This window comes from Gouania willdenowi, chromosome 13, assembly GCF_900634775.1.
Source record: "Gouania willdenowi chromosome 13, fGouWil2.1, whole genome shotgun sequence".
Classification (NCBI taxonomy): Eukaryota; Metazoa; Chordata; class Actinopteri; order Blenniiformes; family Gobiesocidae; genus Gouania; species Gouania willdenowi.
This window is the reverse complement of record NC_041056.1, coordinates 18,174,880-18,195,079: the sequence shown is the minus strand read 5'-3', so window position 1 is coordinate 18,195,079 and position 20,200 is coordinate 18,174,880. Positions and strand designations below refer to the sequence as shown.

General features: G+C 36.7%; 1 protein-coding gene across 2 annotated transcripts in view; it reads left to right on the top strand.

Annotated features, from left to right (window-relative positions):
• The first annotated feature begins 13,208 nt into the window (after window positions 1-13,208).
• The window catches only part of mcamb (melanoma cell adhesion molecule b), a 50,607-nt gene continuing 43,615 nt past the window's right edge, over window positions 13,209-20,200 (top strand). For both annotated transcript variants that reach the window (XM_028464125.1, XM_028464124.1), the window contains exon 1: window positions 13,209-13,326. In XM_028464125.1, coding sequence (XP_028319926.1) covers window positions 13,269-13,326 — 58 coding nt within the window. In that variant the 5' untranslated portion in view covers window positions 13,209-13,268. The remainder of the gene's footprint in view (window positions 13,327-20,200) is intronic.

Genomic DNA, 20,200 nt, shown 5'->3' with positions numbered 1-20,200 from the left:
TTTGAATCGGCAGGCTGCAGAAAGTTATTGTTGCCAGATTGGGCTGTTTTCCGCTAAGACATTTGAGGGTTTCTGTTTGTGTTTAAGATGGTGTTTAGACTTCAAAACGTAATGTGTATCTGGCAACGCTGCTTGTTGTACTAATCCTACATTTCCCATGAACACTCTGTCATGACGTATCATTCAACAATTGGCTACGTGCTGACGTTAGCGTGATCGTGGTTATCGGAGAAGACAAATAGAACGGTGCAAAACAAACAATAGGAGCTAAAATAAGTTGTAAAACGAGTTAGGAAAAAACAAACAAACATGTGGAGATATTTATCGCTTGTTGAAAAACCTGAACTGCAAAAAAAGAGGGCTGCTGCGGACACGGGAAAATGTAGATGAAAGAGGATCTGAAAAGATTAAGAAGAAATTGAGGAGTTTTAATACTAAATTGGATGTCGGGTCGTGAGTGGATGGTATTCGACCATTTATTCACCTTTAAAATGTGCACTATACAGTTTGTGGGGTGTGGGATTGGTTTAGTTTTGAAGAGCATACATGTTAGAAATACATTTTGTCTCTACAGTACATGTCATTCTTAGTACTGATAAGTGATTACTTCTATTCTTTCTAATTTCAAACAGTATTCCAGGGATCCAATTTTCATCTGAGTTAAGTTTGTTTATTAAGTTATGAGAATATACTTTATAAAAAATATTTATATTTATATATTGCACCTTTTAGGCATTGTTACAACATTGTTTTTAAATTAAATGTTTATATATATATATATATACCATTTTAATGTATTTCTGCAATCAACTAAAATAAAAACAGTTTAAAGAAACATGAACGCCTAAATCTATTCTGCGGCTCATAATGTAATTTATTTTTGCTGGAAAAAAATTTGGCTGGTGGAAAATCTGGTTGGCTGGTAACTTTAATCTACTAGCCATGCTGGCTGGTGGTCTAAAAAGTGATTTTAAAGCCCTGATTATAATATATTTGAAAAAAAATACAATATATGATAAAGCATTTATTTATATATATATATATCATAATGTAATGCAATATAATACAATGTAAAATAATATAATATGATTAGAGGTGTCTCGAGCCGATATTGATATCGGATGTCAGTCCGATATCAGCCAGAAAATGAATATCAGATTTATCGGACCGCATCTAAAATCACTGATATAAGCTCTCCGATAAAATGTTCCGCTCCAGCACTTCTATCCATAGGTGACTGTGGTTCACACTCCGACAAAGTAACCTATTGTTGCTGGAAATTGTTCTCTTTTTAAGTAACATCACTTGATCAAGCCTTTTCTAACATTCCACACTACAAAATAAGTAATAAAAGTATGTATGATTCATGTTGATATCGTATCTGATCAATATCGGTATGGGCTGATACGTAGGGCCGCAATATCCGTATCGTATTGGAAGTTAAAAAGTTGTATTGGGACATCCCTAAATATAATATAGCTTAATATAATGTAATATGTATATATAATAGAATATGTATGTAATAGAATATAATATAACATTTATAATATAATATAACATGAGCATATTGTATAATATAGTTTCCTTCAATAACTTTTTTTTCTCCAGTCTGAGTGCCACCACTTTAACCAATTATTAAATATTAATAAACCATCACTCAGTGACTTAAGCTCATCCGTTACCTCAGACACCTCAGTGACAATGAAACAAAACAGAATTCCAATCCTATACCATATCATCAGCACTTCCTCTCCATGCCTTGTTGTGGCTCATCCTTTCCATCAGTGTGGTGTTGCTTGTTCCAGCTAAGGGGAACTCTGCTTGATGCGATCATGGGAAATCCTGTTATGAACCTTTGGACGCCCGACAAAGGCATTTGTTAAAGCATTTAATGATGCAAGAGGGATACATAAGAGCTGGGCAAGATGCTATAAAAGGTCCTGTGCATTACTTTGTCCCTTGTTGAGAGATTCTAGATCTGCTCCTTTTATGGTAGCCAACCTTCCTTCTGGTCCAACAGGAGGCCAGCAGTCAGCTTCCTCTGTTTGTTTTCTGGTCTACCAAATCCTTCCTCTCTGAAAGAGCAGCAGAGGCTCCTTTCGTCTTCAGGCCTCTGCTGCATTTCCCAAATCAACACAGAGCTAAGGCGTAGTCAGCTTTGTTTGAATTCACATCTTTAAAAGCCAAAGAGCAATTATATATTTGGTTAATTAGTATATAAATGTGACATGTTTGTGGCATTGATGTCGGAACATTTAATATAAAAGCACTCATCAAGTTACTCTCTTTTTTTTTTTACTTCAGGAGTGCACTTTTAATATTTATTCTTGATTCTTAAAAACTCCCACACTTCTTCACAAACTCTAACCTGGACACTTTTTCTTCAGTGAAGAAATAAACAATTTTTTTTATTACAAGATTAAAAAATACACAACAAAGTAAGAAAAGTTACACAGGATGATGAAAGGGCAGCAAGACAAACTATGCCTTAAAGAGCCAAAGAGCCACGCATGACCGCTTTACAACTATTGGACTCATCACCTGCTGAGACATTTCCTCCCTTTAAAAAAAACAAAAAGAAAAAAACAACATCATAAATTACCTTTGAGCGCTTTGTCAGCTTTACATTTCCCAAAGCAACTCATCATTCAACCCTCATGATCAAAGAAATAACTCAGTTATTTTTATACTTTGACACAAGTATATTTCTAATTAATTAATGATGACAAAAATTTACAATCATCTCTTTTAATCTATTCAGGATTAAATTTTTGTGTATGTCTATATGATGACATATATAATTGAGTACGCTATTGTTATTTTCTATATATATATATATATATATATATATTTATATATATATATATATATATATATATATATATATATATATATATATAGGTTTAATGTTATATTACTGTCTCAATGGGGGTAACTGTCTACCATTTGATAATTTCAAAAATAAAGTGAAATATATTTTTACAGGTCTGCAGCCAGTTTGGCATTGCTTTATTGAACTGTGTATTAATAAGTCAAAGTCTCGTTTTTTCCATCCTGAACAATTTCATTATAATCCGCAGAATCAGGCTTGAGATTTTTAGAACTCTTAAAGGTTTTAAAAGATTTCTCCAGATTTTCCCTCAAAAGGAATAAAAAAACCTGGTAAAAAAAACCTGGTTTTGCAAATTTGCTGAAAAAAACCTTTATCTCCACCATCTTGATGTAGAGGTGATGGTCAGATTTGAGTTTGTTCCCAGATTGGTGGGTTTATTTTAAGCCTTGCAGTTTAGATCTTCTACTGCTGTGATGACTTTGGCTTCCAGCCAGTTTAGTAGACCCTTAATAACTTACATTCACCGCTGACCGATGTGTGTTTAGTAAAAGGACTGAGGGCAGGCGAGACTACAAACGTCTCTGGGAAAACACAAACTCTGAACAACAGAAATCGCTGCAGTGTAGATGAGGGCAAGACCGAGAGCTGGACTCTGCATTCCTCTGCCTCAGTCACAGAAGTGATGTTTAAACGCTGAGAAGGACGATGGGATGACGATTTTTTTGATGTGACTCGAAGCGATATGAATAGGATGACTAAACTAGTGGAAATCCCTCAGTGTGACATTCCTGCTCTTTGAGTTTGTCTTCACAGGACCTCGTCCGAGCATCTGCAGGATGTCCATTAGTTCCTGTCGCATGAGTCATTACGCTTTGCCATCTGTCCCAGGACTCAGTGGGAACTTTGTTTGATCATAGAATATTTTTCTTTTATTAACATCTCTCATCAATAATCACAGAGAGAAATCATTAAAGTCCAAAACATTACATAACAAGAATTGGAGACAATATACAAGTATTAGAAAGTGAGTTTATAGTCTAGTGCAGTATGTCATTGTGGTCATTTCTGGTGCCAAAATTGATGTTATTGTTTTTTTTATTTGCCTTAACTCTCAAACATAAGGCTCAAACATACTCGGACGGACACCCACAAAGCGGAGTCCGCAGGGCCAATTAAATGCAAAGCTCAGGTTTTACTATCGCGCGGACTTTGTCGCGTAGTTGGTGTCACACAGAACATTGTTAGGCAATGTATTGACCCGCCTTAAATCTATCACCAATCTGCATTTCACTCTCCTGGTGAAACAGGAGGAGAGATGAACACGAGCTTAGAGGAGAGATTGGCAAACGAGCTACGACTGTAGCGACACCTTTAAAACAGGTCCCAGGAGTACAAGGGCTACAGAGAAGCGCTAAGAATCATGGAACATGTAGGATTTTAATAAAAACTACTAGGCGGCGGTGCGCCAAAGTACTGTATGTAAGCTCTGAGGAAAGCGGATAGTCCGTGCTGAGTCCGTTGTGCGCGGGGTCCGACCGAGTATGTTTGAGGCTTTAGTTGGGGTTCAAATAAACCAGAAATATTGGGGTTCAACTTTTTCATCCCTCAACCCCATTTTGAACTTTGAAAATTGCCGCCTCCAAGTTAAATAGGCCACATAATGACCTTTCTAAGTTACTATACAATAAAATCAATTTTGGCAAGAACTTTTAATTTTAGGCACATTTCTAACATATCGCACCAGACTACAAGTGCATATTTCATTTTTTATTTTGTTTAGACATTTAACAATATCAGTGGTAAACACCAGAAAAAGGGATACATATGTGTACTCATATACTGATGGGATTAAATAATCTGCATTAAAATCACTTTTCTGTAAGATACTTATAGATATATGTGGGGGCCTTCAGTATTTATCCTAGGATTTCCTGCACTGAAACACTGTTGAAACATGCCATAGGCTTTATTATGATTAATGCCACTATTACATACAATCATCACACAAAGAAGTCCAATTCTTGGCCTAAGTCAGTATCAAAGTGTTTCTTTGTCACAGTTCCCGCAGTTTGTGACGAAGCTGAGCAGAAATTCAAATTTCTCTCCCACTCTTCTCTTTGCACAGCAGCACCAGCTCAGACAATAGCTGCCTCTCATGTCCAGCAGACTTAACCCCAAAGCAACTTGCTCCTGTGTTTGGCCTCAGTGGCTTGGAAAGAATGAGTCCTTTTCCTCTGCTTCCTTTCCTCAGCCCTTGAGCACAGCGCTGTCCACCCTGTTGAGATAAACAGAAGTCGTGTGTGATCATTAATCACACGCTGGGGTCCACGGTGAGGACACACGGATCAGAGAAGAAAGGCTGGTATTTATAAGAAGCCAGGTTCAAGGGTAACGCACAAATCAGGAGAAACAAAGGATGTTCTCTGAAGATGCGGCGTGTGATGTCCGATTTAAAGCAAGGACTTTTTAAAATGTTGACTCCACATAATGACGGAATAGCTGAAATTCTTACTAGGAGGTCAGTCGTCCACAAAAACACATCAAAGCCAGCGAGAGATGCGCTTTGCAAAAGAATTTGTAACATTTGAAAAAAAACCCAAAATATAAGGTGCAACCAAATATATTTACATTATTGCCTCACAAGAAGGCCATTTGTTAATGCACTGATTAATCGTTGTCAATGATACACGGTCAATATGCAGTAAATCCAACTACATGTTGAAATGTATTTCACTAGGGTCATTTGACAAATGTATAAAAGATACCTGAAGTTCTTGAATTCGTTTTAGAAGTTTTTCTTTCTCAATTATAAAAAGTGGAAACATCAACAATTAGCATTATTGTCAAATCCTGTCAGTAAATGTTGGATTATCTTTTTTTTTTAAACGTTTTTTTTATTTGGCTCTTGGTTTGACTTTGGACTAGAGATTGCCAATAGTGCTGTTGTTGTGTCTATTTTGATATAGCTTTTACACTTTTGTCTGCTTGTAGTTAGGTTAGGGGACTATAAGTTTATAGGGTTAGGAATAGTGCTCTGATGCCAAGTATGACGGCTCTACGAGGGATTGGCCTCCCTAGCATCCTCCCTACTTTTATTCAGGTTGGCCAGGAAATCCAGTCGCTTTTCTTTCACTGATTACACGGTTGTTGCTATTTGGTTTTTACTGAATATTGAGAACCCCTCAAAATTTCAAATTTTTGTCCTGTGTCCTTCATATGTTGCGGTTTCTACCCTTAACAAGTGAAGAGTTTAGTCCTGGAGGGGCTGTAACATATATTTCTATAAACAATGCTTTATCTTTCATCTCATCTGCCTATTTTTTCTTTATTCTTTCTCTTCATATGCCTTTTTGTTGTGAGGTTTACTCAAAATGGAGGGTAGATCCCTGTTAATTGATTCATATAAAGTTGAAACTAAATACAGGTATTTAAGATACAGTATAGCATTTGGATGCTCTATGAATCAATTTATATGGGAGGACTTTTCCCACAGTTTCCTGTTTCCTCTTGGCTATAAGAGTCTATGTTCAAAGGTAACTAAGGCATGAGTCAGATGTAAAGGTTTTTAACAAACAAAAGGCTAATAATATCTGATTCTGAGCACATCGTGTCAAACTTAATAATGAAAGTCCAGATTGGTAATTGATGAAGCTAATCTCAGAGTTGATGAGTGTGAGTTTTCCTCTGTCAGCAGGATTATATCTGATTTTTATAAACTGTTTCAGTGCAGTCCCTCCATGGGAACATTTCGTGGGAGGGAGTGGGCTTTTCCTGCTTCTGTTCGCTTCATTCCCAAACCCACTGGCCCCACTGATATTCCCAAACCCCCAATCCAGGATGTATCATATTAAATAAAGGGTGAAAAGGGGACATTCTTTCAGTTAAGATACACAGAGCTTTAAGAGGGTTGTTAAAAAAAAAAAAAACCTAAAAAGACAAAGATCATCCCAGTTAACGTATTTGTATGCTGTAGATGTGCTGCTTGTGCCACACCCAGACCACAGTGTAAAGCTTCAGTCATAACTTCTTGACCTTGAGTGGCAAACAATGCGTCTGTTTTGAGAGCAACTAGTTCTTTGCTATCACGGCCACCCATAAGGACTGAGTCTTACCCAAAAGGAAATAAAAGCATGAACACTGTGGTTTAAACCTTCCTTTACGACATGTGTTTCGCTGTTGTTCTATGTTGGCTGCTTTTAGATAAGGCAGTGGCGATTCGTACGGTTGCCGTATCAATATACCGACATTCTATCCGTAGCAGCGCCCCTCATTGGCCAGTCACGTGACTAAGACTAAACCTAACCTTAACCCTAACCCAACCCTTAGAATTGTTGCAATATAGGGTTATAACCTCACCCTGACCCTAACCCTAATCCTAACCCTAAACCTAAACTTAAAAATAAATCTAACCTTAACCCTAACCCTAACCCTAAGACGCTACGTACGTATACTTCGGTAAATGTACCAATAACACCGGGGGTTGACCGTACGGCAACCGTACAAATAGACACTTTGTTTAGATAAACACATTTGATGCAATATCTCGAGGTTCAATGCGCATTGTAAGTTTTCAGACAATTGCAATTGTTTCCCATCCCATGGCATTGATACAACAATTTATGGAGGATGTTGTGTTTAGATTCCAACAACAGAGAAGCCAGCTGACAATACAATCACAATGTCAGGAGAATAATGCGAGCAAGCTGTTACACTGGGTAAGATGATACGACATTTCAAAAGCAAAATTGGAAATTGGATAATGGGAACTTTTGTTTCATACTGAGACAAAATGGAGAATGCAGCAAAACATCAAAGGGAAAAAAGTGTTGCAAGTCAAATGTTAAGATGCAGTTTTTAAACTCAATTATAGATTTTTCTAATGGTTATTAGGCTGTATTAGGTATTTAGGTTAAACATTGGAATTATTAGGTACTTAAGATAATATCTGTGGATTTAGATATTATTTATTGAAATGTGTTTTTCAGTTAAAACTACAGTATAACAATATTCATAGTCGATGTGAGTTGTTGTTTTAGCTTCAAACTGACATGAAATCACAAAATAGCTAAACTTGTGAAATGTGCTTTTTTCCCATGGTTTTGGGATGGATGGAAAAACGAACACTGTACCACAAAAATGCCTAAAATTTTTTTATTTCATATTCTATTTGTACAGTATTTAAATAAAATTGAGATTCTTCATTTTTTATTTTATTTTATTATTATTTAAACCAAAATCTCCCCAATCTTTCAACTTTCAAGTCCAAAATGTAACCTCTGGGCCAAATAATACTCTCTGACAGGCTATTCAACAAATTTCTAAAAAAAAGAAGAAGTTCCCTGAAGTATCCTGATGTTCAGAAACTATCCTAATGTACGGCAGCACAGCTGGTCCCACTGTTAGCACTTTAGCCAGAATGCTCTGGTTAATGGTCTGTTCTCCCCATAAGTGTGTCATTTTCTCTGAGTATTCTCATTTCCCAACAATCAAATGTGGTGATGCCCACAATCAAGAACTAATTGTTTTGCAATTTAGTATAAATCATCTTAACTTTATTTTAGCTTGCTCAACGAAAGCTACATTTACGGCTGGACGATAAATACACTAAATATTCAGAAGACCTTCTGAAATGGCACAACTTCAAACACAAAATCTGAATGAAACGATGAAGACAAACATGAATGCTGGGATAGAATAACATACTGTATGTTAGATCTTCACTAAATATCCCAAGAAGACATAAATAGAGCACACCACAAGATTTATTCAGCTTCCAGTGGATCAGCTGCTCTTTTTTTTTTTTTAAACCAAAGCTGGACAAAAAAGGAAGAAGAACAAAATCTTGGCTGCTTTGTTTTCTGGTAATCTATCTCCTCTCTAAGCAGAAAGCTTCTCTCTTTGCTCCCTTTGGCCGTAGTGATGTTGATAATAATATCCACTCCTCACATAGTCACTCTGACCTGACGATCCACTTGGCAGGCTCAGTAGATGGCAGGCATATTCATGTTTTCCAGAAGTGAAGGTTGCAGAGATAAGCGTACATGACACGTCTCTCCGTTCTTTGATGTGTTTCCAGCCACACTGAGGCTGAGGGTTCACTTCACACAGGATCAAATAATACTAAAATTTTACAACTACCGTGGATACTCTGCCCAGCTCAGATTTTAATGCCAACTGTGGGAAGTCTGGGCTAGATTTGTTGAATATGACACATGATGGTGTCTTATAGGTACTGTAAACCTAAGCTGTTTTAAATATTGGAACAAAAATCACAACACAACAGCAGCTTATGATTGTAATGATAGAAAATTCCATTACTTCCGGTAATGGATACCAGTTGACTGAAGCACAAACTGTGCATTTTGTACCATTTTTGTCTGTATTGTTATCTTTTATTTATATTTTTATTCAAACATTTTAACATATTTCATCATTTAATCATTGCTTAAAGCTTTTGCTATAAGGCCTAACAAGTGACAAAGGCTAAATAGCCACGGCTAAAATTGTGTAATATGTACGTAGCAACGTTTGCTGTGCAATGTATTTAAAATAAGATCATTTTCAATACATTTATACCAGCTTAAAAAAAAACAAGAGTACTCAAAGAGCACAAACTTCCGCCAAGCACCAAATATCCTCTTTGCCAGATATGAACAGTTTTTATTATTTTTAAACTGATCCAGGATCAGTGTTATCATTCAGATCTCCTCCAGAATTCAATGGAATCTTCCATGACATAAGGTACATCTTTTGTTGAAATTCTGTACTTTTGACCTAATCCTGCTAACAAACAAACAAACAAACCAACAAACAAATTAATAATGAATTAAACAATTTAGCAGCTTTCGTTTGCTTTCAAAGCAACTTTTTTTATAAACCTTAAGTAGGTAGCTCGATGTTGACACACATTAACTAAATTAAAGCTGATATCCGGAGTATCTGAGTGGACGTCTCGATGTCCCGTCCTCACAGCCTCACTTCCTACCCCTGCCTCTGCAGTCTACTAGAAGCCACGCCTCTGCTTCTCTGCACGCGTATCGCGGAACAAAACAAGGTCGCATCGGGTCAACTTGACATAGGTCTATGGGTCAGGTAAGAGCCAAAATCATATTTACCTGTTTGCTGTTGTGAGGCGCGGCCTTGTTTCCGTGCACAGTTCTGCATTCACTTTGATTGACAGTCTCAAAAACAGGAAGTTGAAGCCTATTGGCTGGGGGCACTCGGCGATCGTTTCTATTTATATAGGGGTCTATAGGACGAAGGAGGGACTTAAATACATTAATGTATATGAATGACCACCAACAGTAGACCATAGTAAAAGACTAGTTAGGTATTTTTTCGCTTTTCAAAAGAATCATAAATAAACATAGATTTCTCAGAAACTCCGGATATTAGCTTTAGGTGTCAGGGTCGTAAGACATGAAGTCAGATATGTCCAGGAATTTAACCATTATAAATTAGACAAAATTCTCCCATGCTGTCATTTTACTTTTTGCACCAGACAAGCAGCTAGGTTTCAAAAAAAAAAAAAAAACTAAAACTAAAGAAGGAGCAAACGCTCTTTTAATTCTTTTCCTGATATGGATTTTTTAATGTAGGTATTTAGGGGCTGTTTGGTAGTAGAGAGGTATAACAATACTTCCTCTCAGCTGGAATCTTATGTTAAACATACATTTTTATTCATCTTCTCTATATTGTGTTAAGTATATTTGTTTCCATATTATTCTGTACATTTAAATATGATTGAGTGTCTCTGCATGTTAGCCCAGGAGAAGCAGTTGTGGGTGGATGAATACATTTGATCCATGTTGTATTTGCTTTTTACAGCAGAAATGTTAGAATCTGTATTATTTTTTAAACATTTTTTTATATGTTTCTATTTCTTGGAGCACAGCCAGAAGACGTTGCCAGTTCACGGAAGAGCTGATAACACACAAACGGTTTCACATCCGCACACTTTCATTGCGACAGTGAATTTAAAAACATCTAACATATATTTTTGGACCGTGGGAGAAAAGCAAAAAATGCTAAAGAGGAATATGCAAACTGCGCAGAGAGAACAGGGTGTGGCCACAGGGAATTGAATCACGACCCTCTGGCTGGGAGACAGTGATTCCACCTCTTTTGGTGATAAGCAGCCAGTCTAAATTTAGCTTCAGATTCACCTAAAACCTACTTTGTTCATGCTGACAAAGGTCAGCATTTCTCCCACGTGTGTTTCATCTTCTCTTCAGTCTTCTACAATCAGCCTAAATACATTTCTAGAAGTTTTCTAGCTTGTTTACACAAAACAGAACAACTTGTTTCATTGCCAAACGCTCAACAGATCAGTTCCTGCTGCGCGAGGATTTATTTTTACTGCATGCATTCATCTGACATACAGGAGCTCTCTTACAGTTTGGCAAATACAGCAGTCATTCCAAACCTGGCATTTAATACAGGAGCGTACGTAAGGGTTAGTTGTTTACCAACCAGCGTCTAAAGAGCTGCTTGGTAATACATGAGTTCATCGTACGAATGAGACGCTTTTGGTGGATTTAAAATTACGAAGATACTGACAGTCATTTATTTGGGTGGTTGGTTGTATTCTTGCCCCTTGCTGTGGCTCTATCGGGCACCAGTGGCCTAAAACTTAGATAAGATAATGTGCTTTAAAAATAAACTTGGCATTTGATTAAACCAGTGTTTCTCATAATCCTCTCTCCGTGAAATGTGTGAGGACGGATTATGAATGTTGTGATAAAGCTAAAGCTACCGGCTCTTTAGATTTCATGTGCAACATAAAGTAGCTCGATCAGCGTCCTCACCTCGATTGACCTTGTTTTTGATTCTGAAGGTTATTCCTTTTCTGCTTGCTGCAAAAAAAAACTAAAAAAAAAAAAAAAATCCATTGGTTAATAATAAATGGGCTAGTTTTTCCCCAAACCTACTGCTGCTGACCATTGCTCTCTGTCTGTTTAATATCATTTGATCAATGCTTTATTTAAAACATTCTACAGTACAAAACTAGTAATAAAAGTATGTATGATTTGTGCTGATATCGTATTGAGTTGATACCGGTATTGACCACCACTGAAGACTACGATATCGGTATTGTATTGGCAGTAAAAAGTTGTACTGTCATGTCCCTGATTAAAAATACACAAGATATGAAGATATGAAATATAACATCAATAATAATAGTTTTATTTAAACTGGCCTCTTAAAAATAAATGAATAAAATCAATTTGTCATTTTTGTCATTCACTGAAAAAGTTGCTCTATTAATAATAATAATAATAATAATAATAAAAAAAAATCGAATAAAAAATAACTCACTTCAATAAAACAAAACAGCCTGTTTCAACATATATATGTTTAAAAAAATGTTCAACTTCAACAGCATTTTGGGTGTCAAAAATATATATTTGCATTGGAACACGTTTTTCTTTGATTCAAAATGTTTTTTTTTAATTGGATAATAAAGACACAAATTCATAGCATTACTTATTCAACAGAGGAAGACTGCTGCAGCAGTACTAATTCAATTCAATTCAAAACAGCTTTATTGGCAAGAGAAACAGGTTTACATTGGCAAAGCAAGTGTGACAGAACGGTTTACACACAAAAAAAATAAAATGAAAATAAAAAATAGCTACATTTGTGATGTTCAAAACAATAAAATAGAATAAAAAGAGTTTCACTATGTGTTGAATACAATTTACAGTTATAAGTGTTATGAAAGGTTATGTACAGAATTTTTACACATATCAATATACACACATATGGGTCTGATTGTACATACATATAGACATAACAATAGCATTAACTTAATTTAAAAAAAAATCTATTTTTAAAATTTTAATCTTCTTACCTCTTAATTTTGGTGCTTTCCACTTTTTCATCATTTTTCATGACTTAATGCATTCTCAGCCCAAATTAAGTATGTGCATTATATTTCTACTAGTCTTTAGTGTCTTGCAATAGCGTTAAATCAATAAAAAAAAAATGTCAACTTTTTTCCATTTTTATGCCTTACCATATTCCCTTACCTCCGAATTTTATTTTTTTTTTTCGCTTTTTTGTCATTTTCATGACTTATCGCATTCTCAGCCCAATTTAAGCATTTGTATTATATTTCTACTAGTCTTTAGGGTCTTATGATAGCATTAACTCAATAAAAAAAAAAATCTACTTTTTTCCATTTTTATGCCTTACCTCCGAATTTTGGTACTTTCTGTTTTTTTGTCATTTTTCATGATTTAACACATTCTCAGCCCAAAAAAATATGTGCATTATGTTTACACATAAATCTCTCTCTCTCTCTCTCTCACTCACTCACTCACTCTCTCTCTCTCTCTCACACACACACACACACACACACATTCCCAGTCTCTCTCCAGTTGCACCACTAGTGCACTCATTCACTGACACGCTCACTCAGCGGAGGATAGCCATGGCTTTACGGGATGTTTCCTCTCTGCTGCTCGGACTGCTCGTGCTTTGTTGTGGAGGTGAGGAGCGCGCGGAACACGTGGGGGCACGGGGACACCGGGGGCTCAAACTGCTGATGGGGGAAACTTTTTCTTTCTTTTTTTTTTTTTTAATTTGCGCATATTTACGTGCACAGAGTTAACTCTAAGCTCGTGAGTGTGCTTATTGTAGTGTGGATTCTCACGGTTATCCACCGCTATAGAAGCCCCTACACAGACTTGTTTACTGTTAATGAGGTGTGTTCCCTGCAGCTGTGGCTCACTTTGATGATCACACCGTCCCTCATTAACGAGCCTGTTGCTGCTGTAGCAGTGCCATCCCACATCTGTCAGCACTGAAATGAAGTTCCACTGACTTCACTTTGACAAGACATTGTTTATAGTGACCTATTATATATACACATTATTTAAATATAATCCACATGCACAGCTGGATGTGTTGTTTAGTGCAGGGGTTCTCAACTGGTTTCACCCTGGGAGCCATGTTCTGCCACCACCCACCCACTGTTTTTAAAAGAAATCAACCAACCACATTTAGTTTTTCAAAAATAGCTGTTGGAAACTTTTTTAAACATAAATGTATATATTTTCTTGTGCAACATGCACTTCACAGTATATTTTTTCAAAATAAAAGTCCCACATGCGAGATATTATGTATTTAATGCTGAAAATGTATTATTTGTAACTTTAATGTAGAAAAAGGGGTGGGACTAATACTTTTATACAAACACAAAAGTATGTGTATGCAGAAGTAATATATGTAATTGTTTTGTTTTTGTTTATTGTAATATTGTTTTTTGCATTTGTTTGAGATAAAAGTACATTTTTGCCAGCTGTTCACGACCCACTTTTGTGTCCCGACCCACCAGTTGAGAATTGTTGGTTTAAAGCTTATAAAAAGGGGCAATGGAGACTCCCATTGCTGACTTGTGGCATGCTTAAGTTGTTGTGCCAAGACTGTGGCACATCTAATCCATTAAAACGCTCTAATTAAACCTTGCCCAGTATAATAGTTCTGTGTGAGGCACATAAAGTTGGCGTGAATAGTTTTCTGTGAGTATTTTTAGAGCTGAGGTGCAGTGTTGGTAGTGAAGGGGCTCGCTCTCTGCCTGCTTTCCATCAGCTCTCGTCTGTTCCCAGCAGTGATCAAGTGGCTCAGGGCAGCCCAGGAGACGACTGTGTGTCTCACACAGAAACATCAAGTCAAACACATTCCTGTTGTGAGATGGTGAGACGAGCCTCTCACTGCTCGGGTTCACAGTGTCATATTTACATATAGCTCCTGCTCTGTGAGTGTGTGGGTGTTCTAGAGATTTGTCTACTTTCATATTTTAAAGCAGACATGGGCAACTGACTGCCCGGGGGCCACATGCGGCCCTCCGTCTAATTTTGTGGGGCGTTAATGATCAAGATTACACCAAGAGTACACAAAATGACAAAAAGAAATACAGAAAACAACACAAAACGACTCCAAAAACATCAAAAATCACAGGAAAATACGCAATAAAGGACAACAAGAAAAAACACGCAAGATGTCGACAAATGAATCAATGAAAAATATACAAAACGACTATAAAAAAAGACTCCAAAACACACCAAAACTGTACAGAACGACAACAAAAATGCGCAGAATGACTCCAAAAACACACAAAACGATATAGTAAATGACAACAAAAATATTTGATTAAAGAAAAACACACAAAACATCAACAATTATACACAACACAACAAAAACATGAAGAAAAGCACACAAAACAACTACAAACATACACAAAATGACAACAAATTAGAGAGAAAAGCTCATAAAACAACAAATTTACACGACCAAAAATTAGTGAGAAGCACACAAACAACTACAAATATACACAAAATGACAACAAATTAGAGAGAAAAGCTCACAAAACAACAGCAAACATACACAAAACAACAAAATTGAGAGAAAAGTGCACAAAACAACAACAAATATATATACAACCAAAAATGAGTGAAAAGCACACAAACAGCTACAAATATACACAAAATGAGAACAAATTAGAGCGAAAAGCTCATAATACAACAGCAAACATACACAAAACGACAAAAAATTTCAGCGAAAAGCTCACAAAACAACAGCAAATATACACAAAACAACAATAAAGACGCTCAAAACCTCATTACGATTGGTCCTCATTCTAAACGATGATATGAATGTTGATAATTTGGCCCTTTCATCAAAAAATCTAATTTTTGTGTCCACACAAAGTTGCTTATCTCTGTTTTAGAGCTTCAGATGAGTGGGCATGTTTATAATGTCTCATAGATATCCTTCATCTTGATGTTTTTTTCTTATTTGTTCTAACAGGCCAGGTCAATTTGTGTGTTTACCTTCACGTCCTCTTTAGGAGCTGGACTTCCTCCTCCTTTTCCGCTCAGTCACTCCTCCCGCTTCTACTTTTTCCTTACCCTGGTTTATCATCGACCACACGAGGCTTTCCCACCTCAGCGGGCCATTGTGCTGACCTCCTGTTAAAGTAGAAACCATTGTGCGTGATGATCTCCAGCTCTTATCAAGCCTACATCCTGTACTTGTGCCTCTCTCGCTTTCCGACCTCCTCGCGCTACGCCTTAACTGTCATAGCCTTTATTTTACACTGTTTCTCATTATCCCCAAAAACTGCTGTTCGTCAATAGCAGGAAATGCAGTGTCACTCAGAAATGTGGCCTTTAATTGTTTTCGGAGTGACTAATGTTATTTTAACCATACGTGAAGAATGTTTACGTTGAAATACAAATTTCAAAAACTTTCCTGTAAACAAAATATCTCTGTCAGTGAAAGTTTTGAAAAGAAAATCTTTCATTGTTGTTGTGAAAGCAACATATTTGAGTATATATGTCTAGAATCACTTGTTCTTAATGTTCTTGATTATTGTAATTTAAAATGTGAGAGTACACACGTTAGCAGCCTGAACAGCAAAGATCAAATGCTAAATGTTTCTCTGTGACAAGCAATTCTGAGTTTTTTCTTTATTTGAGCCCATTAATAAATAAATAAATAAATGAATATTATATCCAGGATAATGATTTCTTAATTCGTTTTGGCACTGCAGCCTTAATAAATTATAAAATTATGTTTATGTATAAATCATTACCTCTCAATGTAAAGGTTGTTAGGCCTCGGTTTTTTTTAATATGGGAATATGGCAAAGTTTATTTCATGAAAAGCAAATATTTCACCCAAATAAAGGATTGTTGAGGTTAAATGCTGTCTGACACTGAAACATTAAAGGTCCCATGTCATGCTATTTTTCACTCATCTCCATTTGTTCTAAGAACCCCAAAAACATAGTATTTGTGCAAAGGATGCTGAAATGCTCACCTTCATGGGCGTGTCTGTTTATATGTCAATCACGGCAGAGAGCTTCCTGGAGGTGTGGCTTCTCAGTGCCATGTCAAATTTGTCATCAAAGTGGGAACGCGTCATCAAATTGGAGCGAGGTGTTTGATCTCACCCCGCAGTAAGAAAGGAGCAAATCACCCTGTGACTAACAATTGAGGGAATCAATGAAAAAAACACTTTGGGCATCAATTTAAATGGACTAAATGGACTAGATTTATATAGCGCTTTATCTCCACATTGAAGCAGTCTCAAAGCGTTTTACATATCAGCTCATTCACCCAATCACTCTCACATTCACACACCAATGGGACAGGACTGCCATGCAAGGCGCTAGTCGACCACTGGGAGCAACTTAGGGTTCAGTGTCTTGCCCAAGGACACTACGACACATAGTCAGGTACTGGGATTGAACCCCCAACCTCTCGATCAGAAGACAACCCTCTACCACCTGAGCCACGGTCGCCCGATTTAGCGTAACATGGGCCCTTTAAACTATCTCTCCCAAATGGTTTTAAAAATGTTGCTTTTATTGTTTTTTATGTGACTTTTACCAGCATTTCTTTGGAAAATACAAATAAATAAAATACAAACTGAAAAACATTCAAACTTACAACTAAACATAGCTTTTAATGGGAAGAGTATGTAGTGGTTGGCTTTGGGTCAATTGGAGTAAATATGAGTGTGTGACTGTAATTGTCTCAGTCTGTGAGATTTAAGATGGACTAATGAATTTGTCATGTGGAATCTGAATGAATTATAGAACGATATCAAATTTGCGATTCAGTTTGTCTTCAAAACGTCCTTTCAAAGAAAAGTCTATTAAATCAACTATTTTATAGCCATGAATAATCAAATTAGTCCAACTAAAACACTGCACACAAGCTGTTCAATGCTAGCTTTGAGGAAGCTGTTTAAGACTCAGTTTGAATACATAAACGTGCATTTGTAAAAAATGGAGCCCGAATGGGTGCAATTGTGTCGCCAGGACTCAATGACATCATGGGAAAGTCAGCGGCATTGATGGACTTTGAGGCTGAGCCTTCATAATGACACTATTCACTTCCTGTGACATCAGCTAATCAAGCCGAGCTGCATAGCTGCCATCAGACCTCGCTCTCATTTAAAGGTCATCATTTTGTGCAAAGTCTGAAGGAGCTACACCTCAGTTTCATGTGCTCCAAACAAGGAAAGAGCTGGTTATATTGGACAAAAGATACCCTTGTTTGTCCTGATGGCAGACCTTAAGGCCCCGTAATCTGGCAAAGGAATCAGCCGAGCAGAACCAGCTTCTGTTGGAAGTGACTAATGCAGAATGGGACTGTTTGATTGCTGTGTATAGAATGTGTCTAGTGTAGAGGTCATGTTACTTTCTAACATTCAGCTATGGGAAATATTTCTGATTCCCTGAAATCAGGTCTTCTCTGTTGAAAGTTTATCAGGGTCACATGGTCTCTTATCAAAATCTCCATTTGTGTGTTTTCGTGCAATCGACTGGTCAGATCTTTCTCCACTGAGAATAGGAGCAGTCCACCTCAGTTAAACTGAGCTGTGACAGAGAAACATCGATCTGCAGATGTCCAAAGGCATCCTGGTGATGGCTTGGATCAGGGAAACAGTCCAGATCCCCTGTGAATTATGGCAGTCGTTAATTTTAGAATGAACATTTTGATTGTGTGATGGTGATGGAAGTGAAGTGTGGCAGAAGTTTCACCAAGCAAACCTTTTCAATTGAATGTTAACAGCACTCAGATGTATCAAGTTGATCATCAAACCAAGGCTTAAACCTGGTTTCTAAAATCAAATTTATCCAAATCCTTGAAACCTTTCACCAATTGCCCTCTTAATATTTCATTCTCTTAACACTTAAACTTAAACCAACTACCAGTGCAGTGACTGTTTAGCTTCAGTCTTTAACAAGAGTTGTTTGTCAACACAAAAATGAGGATATGCACAATACGGCGGAAAAATATGTTTGACAGTTCTTCTATTTTACCTTGACCTCCATACGTAAGAAGACACAGACGTACTAATTGAATGTTTTTGTGAAAACACTAGAAGGATTACATCTTAACCATCGCAGCTCTATAATTACTAATGTGAGGGTATGTGGCTAAATATGACTACAAATCTAAACCACTTTCTGACCGTTAGAGTGATAATAAATTGTTGAAGGTGAAGTCTATTTACATTTTCTCCAGAATGAATTGGTCAAACTGTCTTGAGTTACTGCATGTTTACATGAGTTAAGAATGACGTCAACATGCATCATGTCTATGTGCATCAATACTTTTATAACTTGATTAAGAACACAACAAATAGGCCTACTCCCACTCTATATTTGCTTATATATTGTAGAAAATGTGTTTTAGTTCAGGGGCCAAATACGGACCTGTTTAATCTATAAATGAGCCGCAGGTTAAAGGTGGGAGAACAAGCATTTTCAACATTATCCATAGGGCCCATGTTTACACTTCCTCATGTCACTAATATGTAAAGTATGTAAGACACCATCAATATCCAAACAATAAGTGACCTTACACTTAAATTCACTTTAATTTTCTTGATTTTGTGACCGATTACTATTTAACTTGGACCTTGTGGAATAATTTAAGGAAAATTGCAGGATTTTGGAAAAATTGAGAGTTCTTGCAACAGTTTGAGGTAAAACTGGGAAAAATGGTAAAACTGTGAGCCCTCAAATATTATGGAGTTTCATTACATTTGTGTAATTGGAGGGTCTGCGATATCTACAACTGAATTAGTTTGTAATCTACACAATGATTCATGTTTGCTATGTCATTCTAACTTGCTCCTGGGGCCTGAATCAGCTCTAAAGGGCTGGATTTGGCCCCCGAGCCTTGAGTTGGACGCATGTATTGTAGGTGGTGATAATCATCTGAATTTTATTCAGAATATTCTACTTTGGATTAAAATTGTAATATTGGTGCTTTGATCTCTGCTTTGATGTCACATACATCACCGTATGTATTATTACAGAACTGATCAAACGCTTACCCTGCAACTGCTGCATGTTTTTAGAATTAAAATCAGGAATGTTGACCCATTTTCATGGTTCCTGCGGCTTAAGTTTCAGTATCTCCCAGCTGAAGCGTATAATGGGTTGAAGTTGTACACGGGAGCCTGAATTGTTGATGCTGAAAGTTTCCTTTTACTGTTTGATCTTCTTAGTGATGTAAATAAACATCCATTATCATCACCATTACCAGGGTCAATACAGCAAACCAGGCATGGAGGGAGAAAGGACTCACAGCTGTTATCATGGCCATACACAGTATAGCAGTATTATAGGCTTTGTTACTTCACATTATTATCTTTTGTCGCGGGGTTAAGTGTTAAAGGGTAAGAAGGAAGCTTAAGTTTGCAATAATAAAAGACAAAATGGTTCAGTTTTAAAATGAGTGATTTTTTTTTTTTTTTGCAGCTGGCACTGCTTGTTCCTCGTTCAAAACTTTTTAAAAACATTTATCACCACAGCTGGGGTTTATGAGAAACATGTTG